The 14360-nt window shown below is 46.3% G+C and overlaps 1 protein-coding gene across 1 annotated transcript in view; it reads left to right on the forward strand.

Moving 5' to 3' along the window:
- The window catches only part of Nmdar2 (NMDA receptor 2), a 245527-nt gene that overhangs the window by 198771 nt on the left and 32396 nt on the right, over window positions 1-14360 (forward strand). Inside the window, exons 7-10 of the mRNA XM_050177057.3 lie at window positions 2488-2675; window positions 5461-5711; window positions 12281-12464; window positions 13403-13526. Of these exons, the coding sequence (XP_050033014.2) occupies window positions 2488-2675; window positions 5461-5711; window positions 12281-12464; window positions 13403-13526 (747 nt within the window). The remainder of the gene's footprint in view (window positions 1-2487; window positions 2676-5460; window positions 5712-12280; window positions 12465-13402; window positions 13527-14360) is intronic.

The raw sequence follows: 14360 nt of genomic DNA on the forward strand, positions 1-14360 counted from the left end.
AGCGGCGATACTGACTAACAAACAGATTTTTTTTTTATTTCTCCAAGATTCGTGACAGAGAGAGAGTCCCGATTGGTAAAGCGATACAAATGGTGTATCGCTGATGCCGATGCACAGTAGCCGTCGTTAATGCCGGGCGGAATATGCGGTTCTGAAGAGATCGCCGAAGCCAGCAGCATTCAGCTCGTTTCCAGCGCTGGTGGCGCCCTCTTGCTTCGAAATGTAATTCAGCCATCCTCCTCCACCTTCAGCGAGACTAGGTGCGTGTTGACAGAAAAGTCCTCGTCATCGTCGCTGCCGCCCTCCCCTCCCCCCGCAAGCTTTTAAAATTGCGATTTTTTTTTTACCTGAGCTAAATAAACAAACCTTTTGCGTCTCGTCTTATTGCGCTACAGCTTACGTAGTTAAATTTTAGCGGATTGTTGGTGTCTAAAAGCAGCAGGTAAGTGAGACCCTACGCTGCAATACAGCCATCTATCCAAGGTAAGGGTTAGGAAACCGAAATAACCCATTTCACTTTCACAACGCGCACCACATAGCTCAAACACACGAACACAATAAGTTGACAAAAGCGTTAATGTAAGCGAGGAAAAAAAAAAGATCTGTAGGAGTCTAAATATGTACCCGCTCTATTCAATAGCAGCTTATGTTTGCACTCTGCAGTAGGAACACTAGTATATGGGAAAGAGAGAGAGAGAGAGAGAGAGAGAGAGAGGGGAAGAAAGGCAAAGAAATGACAGGGAAGTTAACGAGAGATTATCCCCGGTTGGCTACCCTGTCCCCGGGGGGGGGGGGGGGGGGGCGGTAATAGATGCGATACATGAGAGAAAAAGGATACCAGAAAAAAAAAAAAAGAACCCCCCCCCCCCTCCTTCACACACACAGAAGATGCGATACAGAACTGTTTCTGTGGGCCCTGTGACGCAGTCTGCGAAGGCATTACATACGGTTACACAGTGTCAAAGTCCCACTGATACATTCTACGTCACACAGTGTACAGTCACAATTTTTTACAAAGTCCGGTGTGTCTGGGAAACATCACTGTTCAAATAGTCTTGACATCGAACACTGAAATGCGTCGAGTTCGCGAGTATTTCCAACTCGAATAAAATTAATTAGCTTGCTTTCTTCATGAAAATCCGATGTCAAAGCACACTTCTGTTTGCGGGGCATAACCATGGGCCAAGTATATTTATTGTATAAAAATCAAGATAGACTACTATCGTCCATAGGTTACCTAAAAATTGGCTCCCTGTGTGGACCAACGCGGATGGATCGTAAAAGCGATTCATGCTGAAGGGTTGCCTGCGTCGCTGTTTGTTGTTTGCGGTTGTGGCTGTGTTGAAGACATAGTCGGCCTGCTGTGCGTAGTCGTAGTCGTAGCGCGGCTGCACGCGTTGCTGCTACGTGGCTTGCCTTGCTTGTGGCTTAAGAGAGCTGTTTTTCATGCTACCCGCTATGGACTGCCGCCGCTGCTGCTGATGATGAATTCTGGCTTGGCTCGCCTTCGTCCAGACGCAGGTACTACGTGCGCTACGCTTGGCTACATTCGGGGCTTGTATTGGCTACAAAACTGGGCTTGACCCGTAACCTTTTGTTCTCGTCTAATGTGCTGCACGATGAAGACATCTAAACGTTTGCCGATGCATGCATGCGAAACAAGGAGATAACATAGAGGGCGTGGACACGTACCGACAGGCTTGTAACTGGCATGGGTACCGGGTGCACGCAATAAAGCCTCTCAGTGTCACGTTCTCAGTGTCTCAGTGGCTCATTGTATGGATAATGCCCGCTCCTGAATAAGATTGGTTCCGGGCGTTTGCGTATGAAAGCATAAACTTTAAAGGAATAAGTGTAGAATCGCATTAGGTGAGCCACTGTTTAAAACATACAACCTAGAGCTTGTGTTAAGAGCACGCATAATAGGCCTGCTTCTATGGGACTGTAAAAACCTGGCTTCCAGAAAGCAACAGCAAGGACACGCATTTGATTAATTGATAGCGCTAGCTCAGTGATATCGAATAACGTAAATTCGTGCAGCCCGAACAAGACCATTATGAACAGCTTAGTTCTGATTGACGGAACAGTTATATTCGGTAACTTAGCCGAATGTCAGCCTGCAAGCTTTTGTAAGGAATGAATTTAGCTCATTGGGGATAGTAACTATTGTTTCAACACATTCTATTTCAAACGTCTGCAAGTTCGGCAAAACGAGCGTGCCGGGAACATTACAAGCACGCGGGAACTGAAGAGAAGTGAAAGTTTGCATGATTGCATGAGCCTTGACACTTAGTAGAGCTTGTGATGAAACTTACTTGAGCTTGTTCTAGAACCCGCCAAGGACAGCGACATAAGGCTATCATGCGCGGTCATGGCGAAATTGAACAGACGTCATTTCCTTCGCGCCATGGAGCTACCGCTCACAGCCGCGCATGTTTCGCCTCCCCCTCCACCTTTTCCCTCTACCTCTCCCCCGCGTGTCGACAGAGGGCGTCCCAGGCGCGAGTCCTGCAGCTGGCGCCATCTGTGGTTCACCAAGTGGCGGCCATCTTCGCCATCCTGGAGCGCTACTCGTGGTACCAGTTCGCCGTTATCACCACCAATCTCGGAGGACACGAGGACTTCGTTCGCGCCGTCCGGGACCGGCAGTTGGAGAGCAGTACCCTCAGGGCAAAGTAAGGGTGTCGCATATCTTAGAGGCATACCAAAGCGAAAGGTATTTCAAGCTGTACTACTACGCTAACCTTCTACGATACCGTAAAAAAGCCGCTCTTACACCAAGGAGAGACCTAATTGGTAAGCAAGAAAAGGTGCTTAATGGAAAGCCACCTGGCTGCACCACTTGAAGACTCCACAGCAGTTCGCCTGACGTGAAGCTTTTTGGTGTCTCTGCTCGGGCGTAGCTAATACCACGTCAGTAAGGATAGACTCCATTGTATTCTGAAAGAACCAAAAGCTAAACTTGGGAGTTTCAAAAGCCTTTACGTAGTCACAGTGGCCAAAATACGAAAAAGAATCTCTCAAAATTTTTGACGTTGCACTGGCGTACTAGCCCTCGGTTTCTGGTGCGAAGTTATGGAAGAAATGAAAGTTTGACCGTCATTTCCTCTTCTAATACTGGACCTATTATCGAGAAAAGGGCGGAGTTATAATATTGAAAGAGTATTTTAGTACTATACATTTATTTTAGCGTTTCGTTTCAGTGGCACTTTAAAGGAGTACTGATATATATTTTGTGAAGTTGTCGAAGCTCTACCATAAGCTTCTCGTACATTTGTCATAAAGATGACATCAAGTACGAATGCCGTGAAACGGTTGTTGTACATATTATTTGGTACTAAATAAATTTTTATTTCGATACACAAGCGGTCGTCCGGGCACCATCTATATTATCCTGACCTAATTGCATTTAGTAAAGCAATGAACGGGGCTAGTTGATGGACGTTCATGAATGTATTGCGCTTAGTGTTACACCAACGGAAGAACTAATTGACGAACATAAAGGAAGAAAAATAACGTGGACGTACGTGGCGCAATACGTACGTCCACATTTTGTTCCTTTATGTTCGTCCATTAGCTCTTCCGCTGGTGTAACACTAAGCGCACAACATTCATGAACATATTTACACACGGGCAAAATTCGTTGACGTTGTGTCGCAGTAATGCTAAGTAGGACAGTATTGTTCAGCGAAGAATAAACTTTCTTGTGTCTCCGGCTCACGTGTGGCAGTGGCAGTGATCGCAGTAACGGAGTGACCCAATGTTTTGTGACGTCATGACGCATCCAGTTACTGCTACCTTAACCGATGCTGGTTCATAAAAACAAGTAATATATTAAATTATGGCTTTCTCAAGCTCTCCAGTACTTTCTTAAGACAACCTATTCTTTGCTGACTTCACGTGGGTTTGGCGTATCTGTGTATCTTGTAACCACTTAAAAAAAGCGACCTTTGGCGCCTCCAGTGCGTCGTAGCTAGTCTCAAAGGCATTAAAATGTTGATCTCAACTAGACCAGGAGCGAAAAGAAGTCGCAGATTAAGCAAAACTATTGATACATGCAGAATTAGCTCCAATGTAGTCGAACGTTAATCACAATGCCCCACAGATTGCCCTGTATCCGGGATCGGTTCACCTGGCTTCTTGGTCAAAAAACGAAAAAAATTAAGAAAGAAAGAAGGAAAGAAAGAAAGAAAGAAAGAAAGAAAGAAAGAAAGAAAGAAAGAAAGAAATGGTCAACCAAGTGTCGACGTTAAAAAACAAGTCGACGTATTGCGCATGAAATACGATACAAAATAATATACGAAGGGAGGGAATAACGAACATGAAAATGAGACAACAAGAAGCAGAATAGAGTGATATACCCAACCATCGGTCATCCATTTATTTCTTTCCCCATGTACGTCCACATTGTCTTTTCTAGCGTGGACACGTGGTTTACCTCTACAATAATTTGTGTCTGGTTTAGATTGTTTGGGCCGTCATGTGAGTACTTGCTTGAACATCGCATTGGTACTGTTTTAAAGGCTTTAAAGATAATCTTTACACCAAGAGCTCCTGCATACATGGATGGGAACGCAGAAATCGCTTTTCTCAGCAAACAATTCCTCGAAATTTGCTAAGGTTGAAGACTGGGCGTTTTGGTGTAGGACACTAGATGTTGCATTGCGCGAAACCTAACTAGATTTTTTGAACTTAAAGGTAAATGTCAAAATCGGCCGAGGGTGGGTTGTAGATTCTTGATTTAGGTCATCAATTATTTAACAATAAGTCTTAAAAATAGCAAAAATGTAAATAAACTAAAGAATCAGTATGCTCCGTAGCCCCGTAAGTCCGTAACTTAAGTTATGAAGATAGACGCACAGTTCTGTGAGGTGCATCTCTTGAGACACGTAAAGTGGCCGAAATTGAGGTATTGTACGCCGCACCGAATTATATCGCCAATCTGTGAGTAGGACTACTGCCAAAAAAAAAAAACGTTCAAAGCCATGTAACAAATTTAGGTAAGCTGCAAGCTTATATATGTATAGCATTTGTCCACTTTAGGTGCTCTAACAAATCCAATTTACATAACAGCGAAGTCAATTTTTCGGGCAAAGTTGTCGATTTGAAAACGCTGCGATTCAAAAAGAAAGAAAGAAAGAAAGAAAGAAAGAAAGAAAGAAAGAAAGAAAGGAAGAAAACTGACCTACCTTCGGAAATTTTGAAAAAACATTTGAGGTGCTAAATTGAAATTTCGCTTGAAACAGTCAGTGGCACCTAGATTTCTCTAATAAATTCCACAAACTTCATTCAAATTGATTCTGCGCTTGGTTCTAACGAGAATATTACTACTTTTTTTTTAAAAAAGCTATTTAGTAAAGAAAGTGTAATTGGCGCCGAGGTAAAGATTTTTTCATACCGACAGCTTTTATTTAAGGAAAGCCCGTTCTGATTTCCTGTTCCGCCACAAACGACACGCAGATACTCGGTGCTGGAGATTCGCACCATTCGCGGCCTGACGCGCCAAGAGTTCCGCCGCCAGCTCGAACCCATCGCGGCGGGCGAGGCCCGCGTGATCCTGCTCTTCGCCAGCAAGGACGACTCGCGCGAGCTGTTCGCCGCCGCCTCGCAGCTGGGGATGACCGGCAAGAACTACGTCTGGATCGTCACCCAGTCCGTTATCGGGGCCCACCCGGGAATCGCGCCGCCCGAGTACCCCGCAGGTCTGCTCGGTGAGTACGCGAACGAAGGGGCATCTCAAGAGTACTTCTGGCCAGTTGTGCAATTTGGTGCGACGGTTGGGCAAGTTTAAACAGCGCGCGAACAGACCAGGGGAAAGGTATTCTTCAAGAGTACATCTAGTGCACACGTTCATTTCGTCTGCTGTTGAAGTTCTGATTGGCTAAGCTGGGCTGCCGCCGCAGCGAGGCGCCCCAGGCAATCAGCACTTCAGCAGCAGACGAAACGGACATGTCCACTAGGTGGACTCTTTCTTACAGAATACCTCCCCTGGACAAGGAAAGCTTAGACACAGGGCAGCGCTGGTGTGGTGTGTTAAGCGTTATTTTTATCCTCGCGTGTTCGCACCGTGTAGAACTTTCGGCATCCCGAAATCCAAAACTCATATTGTTGTACAACTTCTGTTGACTTCTTGATACTCTCGGTAGGGTATCTGTTGAGCTGTGCCCGAGTATCATCATGCATGACTGTTGATAAGAAACGCACCAGCGAGTGCGGAAATATGATAAACGCGGTACGTCGAGAATTCTTGCCAAGCATTGGTTCGCTGGAAATTGCTTGTTGACGTTCTTAAATCTCGTATGTATTAATTTATTTAAATGACCTGCGGTGCCTGATTAGATGCATCACGACAGGTTGACGCGACAGAGAATATACAACAAGAATATGTGCGCATATATAGACGGATGAAATAGCAGTGGGAAGGCATGATAAACACGCAGCAAAACTAGTAAATAAGTTGAGATGGTGCAACACTTACCAAATATTGCAAAAAAATGAAGCAGTAGTTACTTAAACGCTTATTCTGACTGGATTAGGGCGTTGCAGAAGTACCATCTTCCATCTAAAAAATAAATGGCAGCTGTTTAAAAGTCGTTTCCTTATTGATTCCGAAACTGAATAAACCATCGTTCCCAGCCTAACTATCGTTAACTGAATCGTCAGACCGTCATCCGTTATCTATTTACCAGCGAAAGTTATAATCTAATTGAATCGAGCACCAGTGGTCGGCAGCGTAGATTTAATTAGATCGTTTTTCGAAGCGAAGCTTTCTTTTAGTTTATCGCCGGACGTTTTGCAGACGCGCAAAAGCATCGCAAGAAGTAAACAACGAAACATTCAGCCTAACATATTAGATTGACTGATGGTCTGAAGCAGGCCCTAAATTTATCCCTATGCCCTTGATATGGGCAGCGATCACAGCTTTCACTTCGTTTTAGGACGTGCTGTCTCACTCGTCATCATTTCATTGTAGGCCACCTAGCCCCTTCTAAAAGAAAGATAAATAAAAGAAAAAAATATGCTCCGACGCATCGTGAAAGAGTACTACATTGATGTGATCGGAAACAACACGCGGGTACTTGAAAAAGCGAGAAATACATATGAATTCTAGGTTTCGAACTTATTGAACAATGAAAATTTTGGTCGGGCTTCCTATATCGCATTTCTTGCTTTCCTTGTTTTTTTTTTTCTCTGGAACGCGAGGGTTAGCACATATCATATCTCGACGCGGCTCATAACTTGATCCGTGGACGCTTCGTCGGACCCCAGACACGTGTGCACCGGTCGAGTGGAATCTTGTCCTGCCCCGTTCCACGCAAAGCACATCTTCTTCACCTTTCGGCGCTCCACATTCTCGAGCTCCACTTCGTCCTTTGTTCGTCTCGTCACTTTTCTTACATTTTTTTATCTCCTACAGTATACGCTAGAGCATTCTTGGTTTTCTTCTTTTGTTCCACTTCAACACGCGGCGTTAAGGCGAACCGTGCCCAACGGCGGTGACGGAGACATTCCAGAGCCTTAGCGAGGACATTATTGAAGAACGCGATGGAGAATCCTGGCTCGCCGAGTGGGTGGTAGCGTAGAAGCCTCCCCGAGAGCGAAGCTGCGAGAGAATGAGGGAGTGGGGAAGGTTTGACGATGCATTCGGACAGCAGGAAGCTGGATCTGCGGATGCGGCTATCGGTCTTCCTATGACATCACACTATCATTTTGTGATGACAGTGAAGAAGTAAGCACTACCCCCAAAAAAGAAGCCTCATTAAGAGTCTAGCTCACTATTCGGGCAGACTTGTGGCCGGAGAGCTAAGTGAAACTGGCACCACTACGACGGTGGCGAGGGCAGTCGTCGTTCGTCCAATATATATATATATATATATATATATATATATATATATATATATATATATATATATAGAGAGAGAGAGAGAGAGAGAGAGAGAGAGAGATCTCACAACAAGAGCCGACCACAGGAGCCAACTCCGTCCGGTATTCGCACATGTACCTCCGCACATAGCGTTGATATTTTAACAGGAACGCGCGATCGCATAACCGAAGCACAGCTGAAGGTACAGTGCGCGGAGCCGGCCAGTGATCACCACAAGATAAATTCGGCAGCGATTACGGCTTTCCCTTCGCTTTAGGACGTGCCGTCTCACTCATCACAACTTCACTGCACAGAGTTCGCGCGACTGGCCAGTCATTATCAGAGGCAAGCCCGTACACTGGTTTGTCCAGCAGGCAGCGAGTATACTTGCACTACTGTAACCACTCGGCTTCGACATTTTTCATTTTATTTGTTTAGCTTTAAAAAACACAGAAACGCAGAAGAGAAACATGATAAACACAGAAACAAAATTGTCGTAGAGAGGCGATCATCCTCGCAGCCTGCGGGCAAACCTGATGTACGCGCGAGTCTCTGATAATGACTGGAGCGGCGCGAACTGTTATGCAATGCCTCAGGGCATGCACTTGCCCTTTCTTTTACATTACTGAGCTCTGTACATTCTAAGGTAATCCTTGGTGGTCACGTACATCTGACAATGCGCAAACAGAAAAGAAAATTAAATTCTGCGGTTTCACGTGCCGAAACTACGAACTGATTATGAGGCACGCCATAGGTTTAGTTCGGATTAATTTTGACCATCCTGGGTTCTGCACCTATGACTGCAAGGTACACGGGCGTTTATTGCATATCGCCCCACATCGAAATGTAGCCGCCAAGTTCGGGATTCGATCCCGCGTCCTCGTGCTTAGCAGCGCAGCGCCAAAGCCACGAAGCCACCTCGGCGGGTGTTTCGTGCCTTTAGGGTGCAACTCTGTTGAAGCTGATCAAGAAGTTCGTCCTCCAAAATGTATCACTCCGTGCGTTCCGTCTATGCTGGGTTCCGGACGAGCAGCGTTTGCTTGTGCGAACCCTGCGAGTATACGCTTGTGGCGGCCGTGATGGGCCGGGAAAAAAAAGGACAATCGAAAAGAAAGAAGACTCATTGAAAAGGCAATTGATCGATAACAACGAATTAACCGCATAACCGTAGCAACCGTATAAACGCAAGGTTTCTTCTTTCGTAAGGATACATTTTTGTACTTATTACTCAATCTGAAAAGTGGTTTTACCTATCTGCGGGCAAAGACCAGCGAGTTATTCGCTGGTGCACAGGCAGCGGCTGCAAAAAAAAAAAAAAGAAAGAAAGATAAAGTCTCTCTAGCCTCCACAGCGTTGCACCGAATGTATGAAACATAGTGTGAGTATTCGGGCCACAATTACGTCAATGCCACACGAACTGCATGGGGTGGCGGAAAGGAAATGTGCACATATTAGGTGACCCTAAAGCGACGCCTTTCATTCCATGAACGAAGTAAAACGCTACGCCTTCGCACTTGCAATGTCATTAAAAAAAGTTTCGTTTGCTACCAGAATGGGCAACAAGGACTCAACAAATACCGTAATCGCGTCTTGCGCCGACTGATAGCTTAGAAACAGTTACAACCTCGGGAAAAACGGTAACGGGAGAAAGAAGTTTTGTAGAAATCATCGACGATGATCTTGAATGTAAGCGAATAGCCAAATGCTTCAAGAAAGCGATTCAGTTTTTTTAAAGGAAATGTTGCGCTTGACGCCGTTTACTGTTACAGCGAGGATGGTTAGGTAGCGTTTGTTGTTTCTTCGCGCAATTCCGCAGACAAGAGAGCTGTTAAGCAGGACATCTGCAGCGGTAGTATAGGTCGACAGCACGTACAGTCGTGAGCAAAAGTAGCGGAGCCCCTGCGAGTGCGTGTCGAAAAGTCTGCCAGCGCAACCTGGCGCCACGCCACTCGAGCTGGCGTGACGTCAATTTCGGCGCAAGGCGCATGGGCGTTCCCGTATTATTCGTTGAAATGGCATTCCCACGTGCGTACCGCGTCAGAATGAACGTCTCGCGAGCTTGAGCCAGGTGGCGCTTGCATGCCAGAAACGCATACCAGGTGGCACTAGTATACTTTTCGGCACACACTGGCAGGTGTCTGTTACTTTTGCTCATGGATGTACGTCTCAGAGCCCTAATATTGGCGTTTGGCAGCAAAATTAACTCGGTTGCTCGAGCGCCCTCAACCTTATTTGTCGGTGACCTTGTTCCGGCATTCAAATTGCCGAAAGTCCGTTCGCCAACCACTAACCGCGATAACGGCTTAAACAGCCTGAGAAAGATGCTCGCGTTAATAAGAAAGCAGCGAGCACGCAACATTATCTCTACAGCGCACGCCAATTGAAGTGCAACAAAGCGCCATTTTTTTACAGCTCTCTGGTGATTTGATGGCAATAGTGTAGGAAAATGCAAATGGCTGAAGGGTTTGTCGAAGAACGGCGTAGTCTGCGAAGGCACTAAGCCTATACTCGCGGGCAACTCTCTGTGGCAATGAAGGGAAAGCTACGGACGCGTGCTTGCTGCACATGTGTTCCGGTGCCATGTAGTCCGTGAGCGTTTCAATGCTTTTGGCTGCTAAGAACGGACGCGTAATCGACGCAGCTTCATGCGCGATGGTTTCGCGTTTGCCCAGACGCGCAAGGGAAAAGCCGCAAAATAAGTAAACTGCTACATTCAGGGGCGTGTTTTATCTTATTTAACTGTTGGCAATAAGGTTTTTACGTTTTCTCTTTCCCAGCTAAAGTTAACGTGGATGAAAGCACGGGACTGTTTTGAGAAGCGCTCTCACTTGTGCACGCTTGGCCTCCGTAGCTTTCCCTTCATTGCCACAGAGAGTTGTCCGCGAGTGTAGAAGTAATGCGAGAGCGGGCCTCGAGGGACGAGAGTTGGGGTGAGTGTCAAAGCGGGAGATCAACGCTGCCAAAGAAATGGCGCGTGTGCGTCAGGAGGTTGCATAACCCGAAACTACAGTTTGGTGAAATCTACTACTGTCTTGCTTATGCTTCAATAGGCTGTAAATGAAAACCGTGACTTTATGCAGATGGCTTGGTAATACGCTCTTGAAAAACAGCACTATCATTCCTCTGGCGCTAGAAAGTTAATTACTGCTAATATGAGTGCTAAACGTCAATTTCTTGGTTTCACGGCCGGAGAGCAGTGCGGTATGTCAGTGTGTTGTAGTAAATTTCGATGTCTCTTTTCATTTCCTGTCTGGGCTGTTCTGGTGCGGAGGTTGTTCTCTGTGGTTCCTTCGGCTTTTGAAGTTGGCTAACCTACAATGCAATGTAATGTTTCTTTGTAATAAACAATTAGCTCAACCGAAGAAGAGACCTTATAGGAATTCGCGACCCCACGAAAAGTTTGCGCGGTAACTTGAAGAGCGGTATCACCACTGGCATTTTGTTTTTGCAGTTTTTATTACGTAACATGCCTCCGTTCATGGTAACATTGAAAAAAATGAACAATTACAGAATGGGGTTTTACGTGTCGAAACGATGATATGATTATGAGGCATGCAGTAGTGGCGTATTCCGGATCAGTTTGGCCCACTTGGGTTCTTTGGCGTACACTCAATGCATGCATGGTTATCGAGCATTTTTACGCTCCTTCCCCATCGGGATGCCGCCACACTGCCAAATAATTTACGCCTTTTAAAGCGGAAAAGGGCGTGAATCGGTCTAACTGTAAATGTAATTCCTTCTGATTGCCAGGAAATGCACTTTTCCTGACGTCAGAGGGCCATGCAGGGCGACACCATTATTTGAACTCGAACAAGTTAGTTCCTCTTGTAAAGCATGAGTACTGTTGATACACCACCCAGAAAAGAGAGAGGCATTACCAGATGAACGATCACCTATCGGCGAACTTTGTAGTTATTTAGGCATCGCGTTAACCGGAACAGTGCTAAAAGAGGGAACGAATGAATAGCAGTGCCACCAAGAGCCATAATACAGCCAGGAGCCACAGAGCGCCCAGTTCACGCGCGCATTGCGCCTCTCTTCTTGAGTCCTTTGGCATTGTTTTATGCACTACACTGAAGGCACATGAAGTGAGTGAGTGAGTGAGTGAATAAACTTTATTGTAGGTCCGGCGAGGACGCGAACTCGTCGCGCACCCGGCTAGTCCCACGTCGGGACCGGCAGGTCTAGCCCACCGGCCCGGTCGCGGGCACGCCGGACGGCCAGGATTTGCTTTTCTAGAGCGGGGCTACGCAAAAGCGAGTCCCACTCGGCACATGAAGGCACCACACGAACACCCCACCCCCCGCGCCCCACAGACACAAGCACACATACTTCTTGTGACGCAGGACATGAACGGAATCTCCGGGTCTGCGGAGAACTGAGGGTGCCTCTCTCCCTCTCTATTTTCTTGCGCAGGCATTCACTACAACACTTCGTTAGCCAAGCTGCACGACGAGATAGAGCGCGCCGTGCTCGTTCTGGGACACGGCCTCGAGCTGTTCGTGAACGAGCCGGCCAACGCCAACGTGACGCTAGCTCCGGGCCTACGCTGCTACGAAGCCGGAAGAGCCCACTGGGCGCAGGGGGACAACTTCTTCCGGTCAGTGAACACTGCTCGCGCTCCGCGCTTCGTCTGCCAGACTAAAGACGCGAACGTGCAGGCACGCCTGGATAAGCGAGAGGCATGCACGTCCAAAGTATTGCGGTTTTATGATTAATCATTGTGGTGGGAAAGCGGTGGGGGGGGGGGGGGGGGGGGAGTAAGGCAAATGACCGCACCAAATGGTCTGGCTATCCTCTCTGGTCCGCTTAGTTTGACTTTTTGTATTGATAGCATAGTGATATATTTTAACATTTGAACCGAGAAGTCTGAAAATAGATTGCGTTGAAGGCTTCCTCCGAAAGCATGCTCCTCTTCGGCGTGCTCGTAAGACATGTAAGTGTCGATCATGCGTGCATGTTTGATTTTGATTTCCCGTTATCTTTGCGTGACTAGGGAGCATTTTTGAACATGTTCCTTTCGAAGAAACCTCGGCTAATTCCTTTCAGGCTTTGATCTGGTTGGAAGCGAGGTGGTTTAGGTTAGTTGGCAATTATATTATCCTACTAGGGTAACAGCAAGACACAGCAGAAAGAAACAAACGACTAGGGCTGTAAGAATTTGTCCTCTACAAACGTCAAGGTATGCGTGCGTGCTTAAGAAATCATTTTTGTACATGGGTATAGCCTTTTGCCAAAACTTTTTATCCACTGTATGCTTGATTCAATTTGACATCCGACCATGTGCTAGGGTTTCTGTAGGTTTTGCTTGCTTGCTTGGTAACTCCGTAGTTCGACGGCAGAACTGTTCAGAGAAATTTGAAGTGTCAACCGCTGCAGGGAACGCTTTCAACCGGGACAGGAGAGTCGTTATTTCTGATTTAGTTTGAGGCTTTTAGAAAGGAATATGCATAAATATTTGCAGCGTCTGTTATATGTACATTATTTATTGCCATTTAATTTTATATAACAAAATGAAGAATCGCGTACGTGTTGCAGTTACCTCCGTAACGTGTCCATCGAGACAAAGGGCAGTCCCAACATCGAGTTCCTTCCCGACGGCACGCTCAAATACGTCGAGTTGGACATCCTCAACCTTAACAAGGAAGGATACTGGGACAGAGTGAGTACTGCTTCAGTTCATCGGAGCAATGTAATGTGTCTGTGTAGGCAGGCATTGAGTATGCTCAAGTAGTTTCCATGAAGTGAAGCGGTGGTATTGGCTAGTTGATTGTGGTGTGCTGAACTGAGGAAATAAACGGAACCAACTAAGGCTTTACATAAAACATACGCTGTCTCCAATTCCACCCGTCGTCCTAATGACACAAGGGTCTGTATCTGAGCCATCTAGACCATGTACTTTCTTATGCTGTTCGTTTTCACAAAATTAATTTCAATGAGCACAATTAAAGCAGTACCAGAACAACTTAAATCCATGTAGCATTCAAAATGATTTCCTTGTTACGCGAATATGACCTTTATAGTTCGCCTAAACCACTTTTTAAATTGCAAAAAAAAAATACAACAACAATAGCGTGCTCAGCAGGGTCATCCATGTGACGTCACCAGGGCAAGAACTGCGAATTGGTCCATACATAAGAAACAACAGTTCCGATTGGTCTGGTAGCACGGCTTTGTCACGCAAATACGCGTCCACTCGTCTTCGTAGTCTCGCTTGCCTGCCGTGTGTAACTACCTTATTTCATCTCGCTGCGTGGGACTGGAACAGCGGGTAGCCGATAAGCACGGAGTCGTGGTAACAGGAAGCTGGTGGTGTTCTGAAACTAGTAAATAGCCCCAACGTGACTTTCAGCATGGACGCATTGTCCACGTCTCTTTTAGAGAAGTACTCGGCTTGGAGGAGAGAGAGAGAGAGAGAGTTTTTGATTGGGGGGTTGAAAGGTGGGGCTAAGTGTAGCGCGGTAATTGTCTCTCAACAGAGGACACCTCATGCGCA

This window comes from Dermacentor andersoni, chromosome 8 (genome assembly GCF_023375885.2).
Source record: "Dermacentor andersoni chromosome 8, qqDerAnde1_hic_scaffold, whole genome shotgun sequence".
In the NCBI taxonomy this organism is placed as follows: domain Eukaryota; kingdom Metazoa; phylum Arthropoda; class Arachnida; order Ixodida; family Ixodidae; genus Dermacentor; species Dermacentor andersoni.